This window comes from Oenanthe melanoleuca, chromosome 5, assembly GCF_029582105.1.
Source record: "Oenanthe melanoleuca isolate GR-GAL-2019-014 chromosome 5, OMel1.0, whole genome shotgun sequence".
Taxonomy (NCBI): Eukaryota; Metazoa; Chordata; class Aves; order Passeriformes; family Muscicapidae; genus Oenanthe; species Oenanthe melanoleuca.
In genome coordinates, this window is record NC_079339.1 from 56,383,642 (window position 1) to 56,396,281 (window position 12,640).

The 12,640-nt window shown below is 48.5% G+C and overlaps 2 protein-coding genes across 11 annotated transcripts in view; one reads left to right on the forward strand and one right to left on the reverse strand.

Annotated features, from left to right (window-relative positions):
• KIAA0586 (KIAA0586 ortholog) overlaps positions 1-1,742 on the reverse strand; it is a 71,304-nt gene extending 69,562 nt beyond the window's left edge. For 6 of the 7 annotated variants that reach the window (XM_056492321.1, XM_056492317.1, XM_056492320.1 and 3 more), the window contains exon 1: positions 870-1,646. In XM_056492321.1, coding sequence (XP_056348296.1) covers positions 870-1,158 — 289 coding nt within the window. In that variant the 5' untranslated portion in view covers positions 1,159-1,646. Of the gene's footprint in view, positions 1-869 lie in introns of all 7 variants that reach the window. The other variant, XM_056492316.1, reaches the window with a different exon arrangement.
• On the forward strand, positions 1,723-9,114 carry TIMM9 (translocase of inner mitochondrial membrane 9). Of its 4 annotated transcripts, none has more exons than XM_056492335.1 (4): positions 1,723-1,882; positions 5,839-5,902; positions 6,223-6,318; positions 8,617-9,114. In XM_056492335.1, the coding sequence occupies exons 2-4, from the start codon at positions 5,864-5,866 to the stop codon at positions 8,749-8,751; spliced, it is 270 nt and encodes an 89-aa protein (XP_056348310.1). In that variant the 5' UTR covers positions 1,723-1,882; positions 5,839-5,863; the 3' UTR covers positions 8,752-9,114. The 4 variants fall into 4 exon arrangements, with proteins under 4 accessions (XP_056348310.1, XP_056348312.1, XP_056348309.1 ...); XM_056492337.1 differs by having other exon boundaries at positions 1,875-2,097; XM_056492334.1 differs by lacking the exon at positions 1,723-1,882 and adding an exon at positions 3,282-4,935.
• The last annotated feature ends 3,526 nt before the right edge of the window (positions 9,115-12,640 follow it).

The following is a 12,640-nucleotide window of genomic DNA, read 5'->3' on the forward strand; positions in this document are numbered from 1 at the left end:
ACTACTGGCTGCTTCACTCATTTAAGAAAACCCTACAAAGTTGGTGCCCAGATGTGTTGGGTTGATGTGGCCAGAAATGTGTATTCTATCACCATCTCTTAAAACCGTGTGGGATAGTGCTTTCCTTATCTCCGTGGCACATATTATCTGCTAATGGGCCATCTTTAAGACAAGATGGGACAATCATCTTTATCTTTTCCACAGCCCATCCTCCCTCCAGGAAGATATCATCTGCTGTTCATGGCCAGTGAGTCCCAGTGCATGACTGATAAAATTACATCATCCCTGGGAGATGCTCCAGCCAGGGGAGGAGCCAAGCCTTTCCTACCCAGATAAAAACTGACATTTTGAACAGCAAGTTCCTTTCTTTCCACTGGATTCCAGAGGAAAGCCAGACCTTTCCACATCATCCCTGAACCTTCAGAGGAAAATTGCACCTTCTAGAGGAGCACTGCTCTAGCTGAACCACATCTGCCCCTGCAGGAGGATGCAGCCACCATTGAATGGGACTGTGCCAACACCCTGACTGACTGACGGGTGTCAGCTTGGATTCTGACTCTGACAGGGTTTTGGGATTGCTCTTTGTAATACTGCATTTCTATTTTAATTTTCCTAGTAAAGAACTGTTATTCCTAATTCCCATATCTTTGCCTGAGAGCCCCTTAATTTCAAAATTATAATAATTTGGAGGGAGGGGGTTTACATTCTCCATTTCAAAGAGAAGCTTCTGCCTTTATTGGCAGACACCTGTCCCTCAAACCAGGAGGTCTTAACCTCGCATTCCTTAATTACAGAACTCCTCTGTGGCTGAAGTCGCCTCTCAGCGCTTCCAGCACCAGCCCGAGCTGAACGCGGCGGTACAGACGCACCTGGAGCGGCGCCGGGGGAGTCCCGGGGGGTCGCTGCCCCGCACGGAGCCCAGGCTCCCGGGCTGATGCGGGGAGCTCCGTCCGCAGCCGAATCCCCCGGGCAGGGCGAGCCCCCGGCACGGAGCTTCTGCACAGCGATCGCCACCCGCTGTCCGCGGCCGCCGGCCGGGAGCTGCTCCCTGCGCACCGCTGTGGAGCGGACCAGCACCTCGCCCGCCGTCAGGCTGCGCAGCGAGCCCAGGCTGCCCAGCGAGCCCTGGCTGGTGCTGAGGCTGCTCTCCGCTGCCATGTCTGAGCCTGAGCCTGAACCTGAGGCGAGCGGCGCCTCCTCAGAGCGGTGTCCGTGCGCGCCGGGCGCTGTGGCGGCTGCGGCCTGAGGGCTCCGGGCCGCGGCTCCGTCCCACGGCTGCGGCCCTTGAGAGAGCACCGTACCCGCTGTCCCGGCCCCGAAACCGCTGTCCCAGCCCGGTTCCCGCTGTCCCAGCCCGGTTCCCGCTGTCCCAGTCTCTCTCCAGCTGTCCCAGCCCGGTTCCTCCTGTCCCAGTCTCTCTCCAGCTGTCCCAGCCCGGTTCCCGCTATCCCAGTCTCTCTCCAGCTGTCTCGGTCCCGTTCCTCCTGTCCCAGTCTCTCTCCAGCTGTCCCAGCCCGGTTCCCGCTATCCCAGTCTCTCTCCAGCTGTCCCAGCCCGGTTCTCGCTATCCCAGTCTCTCTCCAGCTGTCTCGGTCCCCATTCCGGTCCCGTTCCCGCCGTCCCAGCCCGACCGGCGGCACCGGAAGCGCGCGGTGCCATGGCCACGGCGTTCCACTCAAGCGGCGTCCGGCGGGAAACGCGGGTCCTCCCCTCAACAGCGTCCGGCGGGAAACGCGCGGCGCGAGAGGGTAAATGGGGCGGCGGGTCCGCGCGCGGCCGATTCGCCGGCGCGTGGCGAATCTGCGGAGCGCGGGGCGGGGCGGGGCCTCCTCGTGCGCGCGTGCGCGCGTGTGACGAATCTGCGGGGACGGCGCGCGGGGCGGTGAGTGCGCGTGAGGGCAAGGGCGGGGGAGCGGGCGCGCGCTCGTGAGGGACCGGGAGCGTTCCCGTGGGCGCCCTTGAAGGGACCGGCAGCGTTCCTGAGGGACCGGGACCGTTCCCGTGGGCCGGGAGAGCCCATGAGGGACCGGGAGCGTTCCAGTGGCCTGGGAGAGCCCTTGAAGGGACCGGGAGCGTTCCCGTGGGCCGAGAGAGCCTGTAAGGGACGGGGACCGTTCCCGTGACCCGGGAGAGCCCTTGAAGGGACTGGGAGCGTTCCCGTGACCCGGGAGAGCCCTTGAAGGGACCGGGAGCGTTCCTGAGGGACCGGGACCGTTCCCGTGACCCGGGAGAGCCCTTGAAGGGACCGGGAGCGTTCCCGTGACCCGGGAGAGCCCTTGAAGGGACCGGGAGCGTTCCCGTGGGCCGGGAGAGCCCGTGAGGGGCCAGGAGCGCTCCCGAGGGCCCCCAATGGGGAAATCCGCCGCTGTCTCAGGGGTTTTCCCGGTGCCGGGCGGCTCGGTGGGGATAAGGGCGTTCTGTGCCCGGTGCTGGGCCGGGGCTTGGCTGAACGAGTGATTCCCGAGGGAGAGGAACTCAATGTGCCCTTGGAAGGGAGAACTAGAGGAGAAGGAAAATACAAGGAAATAAAGCTCAACATGCTAGCCTCAGGTGTTGGTTTCATTGGATAAGAAGCGTCAGCCAGGTGTGATCTCACTTAAATAGGAGTGCTGATGGGAAAATGTGAATTTTCCTTTAGGCCTGGTGCCCATACACGTGTTCAGAGTGGTCAGGGAGGTTCCTGGTGCCTGAGTCTGGTAGCTCACCTTTGGTGTTTGATTTCTACCTCTGATCCCTTCTTCAGAGCAGGTCCAGGCCCAATCCAGGAGACAGTGGATGCTAACAACCCTTGCAGCAGCTACACCTGGTTATCCAGCTCCTGACTAGCCCCTCTCATCTCACCCTGTCCCTCTGACTTCATTAAATGACTCTGGCCTCTTAAAATCAATTCACTTGGGCTTCTTTATATGTGATATCAATCCAGTTGTAGCCTAGTAATTCCCCATGATAAAAGAACTTTCTCTACAAGCTGTGGGGAGTTTACCTTGACACAATTACTTGACTTGAGATTTTTATTCTTAGAGACATTTCTTTGATTTGATGTTTTTATTCTTCAGTTTCCTTTTCAGAAACACTTGCATGGTGTTCTCTGTGTGCAGCTGGAAGCAAAGGTTTAGAGAGACATTTCAGCTTTATTTTTATGGAGTAGGTGGTAATGACAGCTGATTCAGATGGTTAGTGGGGACTACAAGTGTAAGGGATTTATAGTGTCTCTCCATCACTGTTCTTCCCAGGAAAATGCAGCTCTTCTCAAAATGATCCCAGACACAGGGCTTGTTTATTTTGCTTAGAGAGACTTCTCTTAATGTCTCTTTAGAACACAAAAATGTAGTTGCAGGAGCCCCAGGGCCTTTCAAGGAGGGAGATTTCCGAGTTCCTGCTCCTTTCTGGTGAACCAGCACCCCAGACTGTAAACCCAGAGGTTTATTCAGGGAGCTCTGCTTCCTGCAGTGTGAATATCCTTGCTTAGAAGGGCAGTCCTGAATTTTTAGATCGTGTTTAGCCCACGGGAAAAGCTCTGTAGGATTAAACCTGAGTGAAAGCTCTGTAGGAAGCTCTGGGCTGGGTTGGCTGAGGAGCCGAGCACTGTCTCATCACCCTTTTAAAAGCTTTTTTCGGAGTTGGAGGGAAAGGGGAGAAGCAGCAGGAAACCTTGAAATAATACATTTAGCAGACTTTGGAAAGCAGATTTCATATTCCTGGGAATGTTCAGTACTCGTTTTTAGATGTAAGGCTGATTTATGGCCCAAGGTGCAGCAGAGCCCTATAATTTCACTGTGGAACGTGTGAAATACCTGTACTGGGACAAGAGCTTCAGGCACTTCAGATCAGATGGTGCCTTGTGCTGATGTGAATCAGAGCCTTTCCCAGGTGTCAAAGCTCTGTGAAACTGCAGCTTTCATCTGCCATTTCCAATCTTGCCAAATCAGGCACAGAAAGACCGGGATCAGGTTTGCTGTAAACACAGATCATGAGGCAATGCAGAGTGTGAGAAAATGGCACCAACGGTTGAAGCTTTGAGCTCCCGCCTTTGGCAGAGGACAAAAGTCTCCCCTGCTCCCTGCAGTTTCTGTTTCATTATCTACATACCCTGCCCTGAGAGAATTGTCACTGGGCTTGTTTTCTCACTGGCTGGGAAAGGAGAGAGTGGAGTTTCCATAGCTTCTCACTGGTTACTCCAGGTGATGGGCATGTCCAGTCTCCTGATACAAACTAGGGGTTTAGGATAGAGGAGAGAGGTTGGAAAGGGACTTGGGACAAGGGGTAATGGCTTTGCTCTGCCAGAGGGCAGGGTTAGGTGTTGGAAAAAAGTTCTTTCCTGTGAGGGTTTTAGGCTGTGGCACAGGGTGCCCAGAGAAGCTGTGGGTACCCCATCCTGGAAGTGTTCCAGGCCAGGCTGGACAGGGCTTGGAGCAGCCTGGGGTAGTGGAAAGTGTCCCTGCCCCTGGCAGGGGGTGGAATGAGACTATCTGGAAGGTCCCTTCAATCCCAAACCAGTTTGTGATTCAGTGACAACCTGAATAAAACCTGGTTCCTTGTTAGCCACCATATCCTGTAGGTTCTCCTTCAGAATAACCTGTGTGACCTGTCTGCCCACGAGGGATTCTTGCATCTTACATCCCAGAATCATCTGTGCCCTTGGCCTCCAGCCTCTGAACTGGCTCCCTGTGCAGGGATCATGTGTGATGTTGAGGCAGATGTCACCATCCCTGTGCTGCTGGGAGGGACAGTTCACTCTCGTGAGAGCTCCCTGCTCCTATTTTTAGTTGCTTCATTTTCTTTCTGTTGTAGAAATAATTGTTGCTTCTCTTTGTTCTTGTTCAGGCAGCTTGTGTACCCCTTCCCTTCCCCCTGCTGAGAGACTGCAATAGCTAAAGCTCTCTAAAACATGAATGTCTTGCCCAAAAATTGGCAAAGCATAATAGAAGATTAATTGTAAGTAGCCCTTGCTAAAGGACTAAAAGAACTTTTTTTTTCCCACAAAGTGATTGCACTTGAGTGCTCATTTTTCTTCCACAAGTTGAATTCAACTGAAGGAGCTTGTTCTTGCCAACATGTGATATTAGTTTGCATTATCATCTGTGATAATAGGTCTTAGATAATATGGAAATTAAGGGGAAAGGAAGACTAGGCTTCAGTCTTCTAGGAAACCTGCAGGGATGCTTTCAAGCCTTAACTTGTTCAGTGTGTTTGATTAGCAGTGTGAGTCTTCTTGAGGATGCTTGTTTAAATTCTTGGATTTATGGTTGTTTACTTCTTCCCTTTTTCTTTGTTTCATTCCTTTAAGGCCATTTTCATTATTCTGTTCTTTTCTTGTTGTGGTCATTAATTCACTATAATGACCACAACATTTGCTGTACTTCAGGTGTTTGGTGCAGATATGCAGAAACCAGATGCTGCACCTTGTGCTGCATCTGTTCAGTGACTGCCAGTTTCTATTTGCCTTTTTTCCTTTTTACAGATCACATGTAAAGTCACTGGAACTCTAAGGCTAGGAAATGTTAAAACTTTGCTTCTTCCCTAGCTCCTGCCTTAGCTTATTTAGTAAGTTTGACAACACTTATGAAAATAAATAAGGTATTTTAGCTGTGTGAAATGCCCTGGAAGTCTTTAAAGGACAGCAATTAACAGGTGGATCTGGTAAGATTTCATACCTGGAATTATTTTGGATGGCTTTTTAACCAATAGATAACTTCCCTTTGGGTGAATGGCTTGGAAGTTTGCTAGCACAGTTGCATTTAAACACACTTCAAGGATGCACAGAATTCCCTTCTGATCTAAAATGTTGCAATTCATATTTGTTTTTTATTTAAAACTCTATTTTATCCTCACATTTAGGTGACTGAGCCACAGGTGGTGGGACATGGCTGGACAAATATCAGAGTCTGACCAGATCAAGCAGGTGAGATGCTGCATTTGGGAGGGGTGGTTTTCAAAGTCGTGTGCTGCTCTGTCACATGCAGTGGAAGGTGTAGGGGATAGGGAAGGACAAAAACTCTGAGTTACCATCTGAGTTAACACAACCAAAATGTCAACAGATGACCATTGACAAACAGCATGTTTTGTGTATGAGCAGCTTTTGGTGCTGAATTCTTCTGACTGAGAGTAAATTTTTTTAGTGACTGTTCCTTCAGATTTTCTTACATCATACAGCTGTAAGAAAAATTGACACTTGTTTTTATTTTTTTCTTTTAATATTCATTGTCCAATTTTTATTTACAGTTCAAGGAGTTCCTTGGCACATACAATAAACTTACAGAAAATTGCTTTGTGGATTGCATAAAGGATTTCACTAGCAGAGATGTGAAACCAGAAGAGGTAGGTGATAGCTTCTAATGACCCTTTGGTAGAATTGCTGTGCAGCATTCCCATTTCAGAAGAAACTTAGAGAGTTCTGATCTTTAAACCAGGATATAAAGCCTTCAGTGGAGTGTGGGTGTCTGGCATGTTTCTTCCAAGTGAGTGTCCCATCCCAGACCAGGCTGGACAGGGCTTGGAGCAGCCTGGGATAGTGGAAGGTGTCCCTGCCCATGGCAGGGGGTGGAACTGGATGATCCTTAAGGTTCCTTCTCACCAAAACATTCTAGAAGTGATTGTCACACACAGAATCTGCCCAGTCTCCACTGAATATGGGCTGCTCATTGCAATTCCACGTGGTTCATTCCCTGAGCTGTCAGTGGAGATTCTTATGCCTTAACTTCTCATGGATGTTAACTGCATGGACATGGAAGCTGCCCACCTACAGCCTGCATCTCATTCACTGGGGAGTCCTGCTGGAATATTTGTTTACCTGCCCATGTTCCTGCCTTGTAGTGAGTGAGTCATGGGAACACAGCTCTGCTGTTAAATCCACTTCCCTGCACTGCAGGGAGTTCCTTCACATCATCTGCAGAAAGATTTAGCTCTCCATAAGATTAGTTGAATGTTTTTGCTTCTCACCTGTTGAGAGGCTGTTTCAGAGACTAATCATTTTGTTGGTTAAAAATCTAATAACCTTTGCTTAACTCTGCTGGCAGGAAAAAAAAAGCCTAAAATTTTAAACTAACTATTGTTTCTGCCTCCGTAGAGTTCAACTCCTCACTGCAGGAAAAACTCATGTCTCCTTTCAGCTTTGGTTCTGCTGCTCTGAACAGAGCTCTCTCAGCTTTCCAAGACAGATTTCTTCTTTCCCTAATCTCTGCATCTGCTTTCTATTACAGGTCATAATTATTCTGGGTAAAGATTACTTAGGTCCAAAAAATATTCTTAGATTCTTGGAGCAACCTGACTAGTGGGAGGTGTCCAGGAGTCCCTGCTGTGGCAGAGGGTTGGAATGAGATGATATTTAAGGTCCATCCCAAAACTATCCAACCCAAACCATTTTCTGATTGTGACCTGCCTTTTTTGGCTTCTGTAGATTGCAGGTGATTCATGTCTGGTAGCACAGGAGCCATGTCTCAACAGTGGAACTAGGAAGAAGTTTTCTTGTGGGAAGTTCTGCCCATATTGTCTGTTATGGGATTTCTTGCAGAGCACCTGCCTGTGGAAACAGGACACTTGTCTAGATGGATGCTGGTCTGTCTGCTCTGGAAATTCCCATGTTTCTCTTGAGAGTTGTAGTTCCTTATTAAATAATTGAGATTAATACCTCCATGCATCCCCTTTGAGATCCTAAATTTGAAAAAACCCAACTTGTGAGCTCTTTCCTTGCACTGGTGCAAGTCTGGACTTCCCAGCAGCGTGTCCCACACTGCTCCCTCTGGCAGCAGAGGCTTGGGGCAGCTCCAGGAGTTGTTTCCTAGGGAGACTCCAGTCCTGCTCAGCAGGTTTGGCTGTAGCTGGTGCCAGGCTGAGGACAGAAGGGCAGGCACTGGGTGCTGTGTGGAGCTTGTTGGGGTTTTGTCTGGCTCATTTTCATCCCTTCTGCTTTTCCCACCCCTCTGTACCGAGCAGAACCAAAGCAGCCCCAGGCAAAGGGGTTGGCTTTCCTTTCCATCCAAATTTGTTACCTTTGCAGTGATAGCAAGGTTTTGAGCCATGGCACAGAATATCCAATTAATAGGACTGTAGCTCAGAAATAATCTCACAACTCTTCTCTACATTTAAAGATAAAAATCACTTTAAATTTGAAAAATACTGTGTATACTAGTATTTATTTCCCAGTCCAGCTACTCTAGAGGCTTTGCTGAAGAGAAACAAGGCAGGTACCACAAGGCTGATAGAGCCTTTGGGAACAAGGGTAAAAAAGGGTTAAACTGAGTTTGCAGAGAGCAGATCATATTTGGCTGTCAAAACCAGTATGTGTTTGTAAACAGAATTAAAACAAAATTAACTAATTTAATAGATTTATTATTCATTTCCAAATATATAGTTCAATTCCACAAGAGGAGCCCAAGGACAAAAGGATGGTATCTCCTAGATATAGGGTGTTTTTCATGGAGACTTTAATATGAGAATAAATATTAATAGATGTACCTGAAAAACCCAACTTTACATTTTCTTCTGCCCTCATCTTGAGGCTTGACAATATGAGATGTACTCACCTCATTGTTTATCCCTGTCTGTGGTGGTATTTTGGGTCCTGGTTGGGGATGTTTGACTGACTGTCTGAAGCCCTCTGTTTCCCTCTTGCTGTAGATAACTTGCTCAGAAAACTGCCTGCAGAAGTATCTAAAGATGACACAGAGGATCTCCATGAGATTCCAGGAGTACCACATCCAGCAGAACGAGGCTCTGGCAGCCAAGGCAGGATTGCTCAGCCAGCCTCGTTAGAGCAGAGCACTGTGCTCAGACTGAAGCTGTGCCAGTGTTCCCTGGGCAAGAACACATTGGGGGATTCCTGCTGTCAGGATGTGTGCCCAGCAGCTCAGAGCAGAGCTGGGGGTGCTGCTCAGGCACTGGGAGCAGTGAAGGGTTAAACAGGAGCTCAGTCCTGGTGGCCTGGCAGTGCAGTTTGTTTCCACAAGGGAATGAATGATGCAGATACAACTTTTCCCAGGGCCCACAGACTGGTGTCTAATTTCAGGGGTGGTGGGAGGGCTCACCTGCCTTTTGCTGAGACTGGTTGAGATGAATCAATACAATGTGGGGAGTACACTTTTTTATTTAATTCAAATAAAATAAACGGGAGCCATATACACGTGTTTGTTCTTTCCAAAGAGCCATTTTTGGGACATCTGAAAGCAGCATGTTGTTTTCTGGGGGCTCTTTGCTCAGCTGGTCCTGTTCTGTTCACTGCTGCTTTAGGAGCTGACAGGTGCCAGAGGGAGCTCAGGCAGGGCTGGCCCAGGTTACCTTTGCCCCTGCCTCACCCCATCATTTACAGGGGACAGAGGGACATGAGCAGCTCCTGTGCACCCTTTGTTTCCTTTGGGGAGCCCATGGGATCCTGCCAGCCTGACACACCCCAAGCACTGAGCTTGCTGCAGTTTTCTCCTGTGAATGCCAGCAGGAAATCAAGCTCTGCCCAGCACAGCACAGTCCTGATGCTGCCTGAGCCCAGACAGGTCTGGAAGGCAGCTGGATTGGGTTAGGAAATACAGCAGTGCTTTGGAGGGATGGATCCCAACAGCTGAAATGCTGCAGCAGGGTGTTAGTGCAGTGGAATGACAGTCAACCTGTGCTTCAGTTCTAACTCAGAAAATACAGGAACATTGGCAACTGAACAGCAGGAGCATGTTTTGAGACATGTTTTGAGGAGTGCACCAAAGCTATTCCATGTCAGCTGCCAGGTTCTGTTACTGATGGACAGGCAACAGAAAGGGCAGGAGGACTTTTTTGTTGTTACACTCTCTGCCTTTGTTTCCAGCAGCAGCTTGAATGAACAATGCAGCTGTCCAGGCTGTGGCTTCCTGGCCTGAGGGCACACCAGGCCCTGCTCTCCGTGCTGCTCTCCAGCTCTCCCTGCACCCTGCTCCCGTGCTTGCAAAGGTGGAAGGGGCAGTGTGACCCTCCAGTGTCACATCGCTGTGGTTGCACTCGCTGTGTCACTGCCCCTTCCTCCTTTGCCTGTGCCTCGTTACCGTGGAGATGGAGAAGAGCTCGCTCTGAAATAGTGAAGGCTGAAAACCAGCCCAAATAAGGCAGCAAGTCTCCCATGTCCTGTTTTTTCAAAGGAATATCAGGTTAAAACTGTCCAGATTGTTTGCTACAATCAGGCCACAAATGTTGCAGCCAATTAGAATCAATACATAGTAACGACTGAAAGCTTTCCTTGAAGCAGCTCTCTTTTTGTTAAACATTTGAAAGTCATCCTTGATTGAGATTTTCCACTGGATCTTCATGTGCAAAGAGTTGCTCAGAAAAAATGCCTGAAGTGTTTAACTGATGGAAGTGGAGGATTTTCATCTCTTCTGAACAAAGCACCTGGGGCTGAAGCGAAGGGGGTTAAAAAAATTACAGTATTTGGAAGTAGGAATATATTTATATTTATTAAGATACACTTCCTGGAAAAAAGGTTAAGCAAGTTTTAGAGGAACTTACTTAATAAATTACCCACTTTGGATAACCAGTTTTGTCAAAGCCCTGTTTCTCTACAAATATATTTATTTTCATCTTTCACATCCAGGTGACAGGTTGCATAGAGACAATACAAATATATTTGAGTTTGGAAATAAAATGTATCCATGTAACCAAAGTATCCAGGTGATAAAAATAAATAATAAAAATAGGATAAAAATTATTTTACTCTGGATCTTAACAGAAAGACAAACACATTTTTCTTAAATGCTGTTAAGGGGTGTCAAGAGGAGGTGAATCACCTTGCTGAGACACAGAAACTGCAGGAATGATGGAAGAAGGAGCAAAGGGTGAAAAATGGGAAGAACTGAGACAGCTGTGGAAAAAGTGAGCCGAAGTGGAGGTGGGAGGGGAGGGAGCAGGAGGGCAGCCTGCCAAAAACCAGCTCAAGGAAACTGAGCTGGTGAACAGACACTCCTTTGGAGGAGATGCTCACTGCAGCAGCAACAGGAACACAGATCCTCCCTGCTGGAAACACACAATTACTGCTCAGAATTCAGAACCATTCCAGCAGCAAGGGTCAAGTGAGAACCTTGCTCCAGAGTGCCCTGGACAGCAGCAGTGCTGGCACAGCCACCAGATCAATCAGCTGGAGGAATGGAATAGAGGCTCCTTGAATTCTCTGCAGGATAAAAGCAAAGCCCCAATTTATATAATCCCCTGCTGAGAGCTTCAACTGCTGAGCTCTGTTGGAAGGCAAGAAAAGGAGTGACTGCAGTGCTGTGTCAGGGAGCGTGGGTGAAACACCGAGTGTGGCTTCAGTGCAAGGAGGCAAATCCTCTGTGCTCTGACATTCCCCACTCTGGGAACTGGAGCTTAGCAACAGCTCTTGTTTCAGCATTCTTTTAGCTAGATGGGAAGTCAGCACATGGCATTTGAGGAATCTGGTTCAAATCTTAGCAAGTCCATTAAGCTCAGCTCCAGGATTTCTTGAATGAGTCTGGCCCCAACTCTAAAAGCTGTAAAAGCAATTAAAGCCTCTGACACCTGAAACTGCATCATGCCTGCATCTTGAATTTCCAGAGGACAGCATTAAAAGAACTCAAAAAGTTACAATTCTGCTTCATACTTGAAGGTTTCTTAAATTATGTTTTACCTTAACTTCACATTCCTTGTATTTTGGTGTCAGGAAGCAGCAGATTCTTCACAACAAATGTCAGGTAAAATGTATGTGTTACAATATTTTTACAGCATTTTACAGTATTAGATCAGAGAAAGTAAATTAGTGACTGTTCTTCAGATTAAACTGTTGTTGCATTACTGGCCATATTGCACCAGAAGGCACAGGGAGGATGGAGCCTGGGGACCAGAAAGGGGCAGGGTCACCCTTGGAGTACTCAGAGCCCACAGAGACTGCTGGGGCAAACACAGATCCTCCTATGGGTGGAAGTATATGATCTGCAAAAGTCCCTTCCAATCCAAACTGTTTTTTTGATTCCCCAGAGATGTAAGAAAATCCCTTATGGAAGATCTGGAAGAAAAGACAACACATTTCAGTGCTTGCCTGCACATGCCCAGCGCCAGCAAGGCTGTGGGGCAGGCAGGACGTTGCAGGGGATGCAGTGAGCAGTGTCATCCCTGTGCACTGGGGCACTCCAACAGTAAAGGGTTAACATGAAACCAGCTGGGGCTGAATGTAACATCAGCTGAGAGCTGTTACCCTGCACAGGGATGCTGCCTCTGAGCCACAGAAATCACATTCTCATCCCTGTTCAGGATTCTCCAAAGGAAAAGCAGGAAACAAGAACAGCAGCAGCCAAACCACAGCCACAAAGATCAGCTCCCTCCTGCACTGCCTGTGGATAACATTATTCCCACAGGATTAAGTGGGGCTGCTCTCCCATTCTGAGTTAATCACATTCAAATACCTGACAGACCAACATAAAACTTTACCTCTCAATGGTCCCACTGCCAAAACATTTCCTTATCAGAGAGGGGTTGTCCTGCCCACCTGAGGGCAGCCACTGCCCCCAGGCACCTGCAGGGTGGGAAGCAGAGCACATGCAGAAGGAATCAAGGGTTGGGATTTTTAACTTTTAAAATAGCTTTATTTATTCATAAGGGAAATTAAGGAGTGTCAAGGTTTTAAGTTACACATACACATAAACAAGTGCCTTGTTAAAACAGAAAGAAAAACCACTCT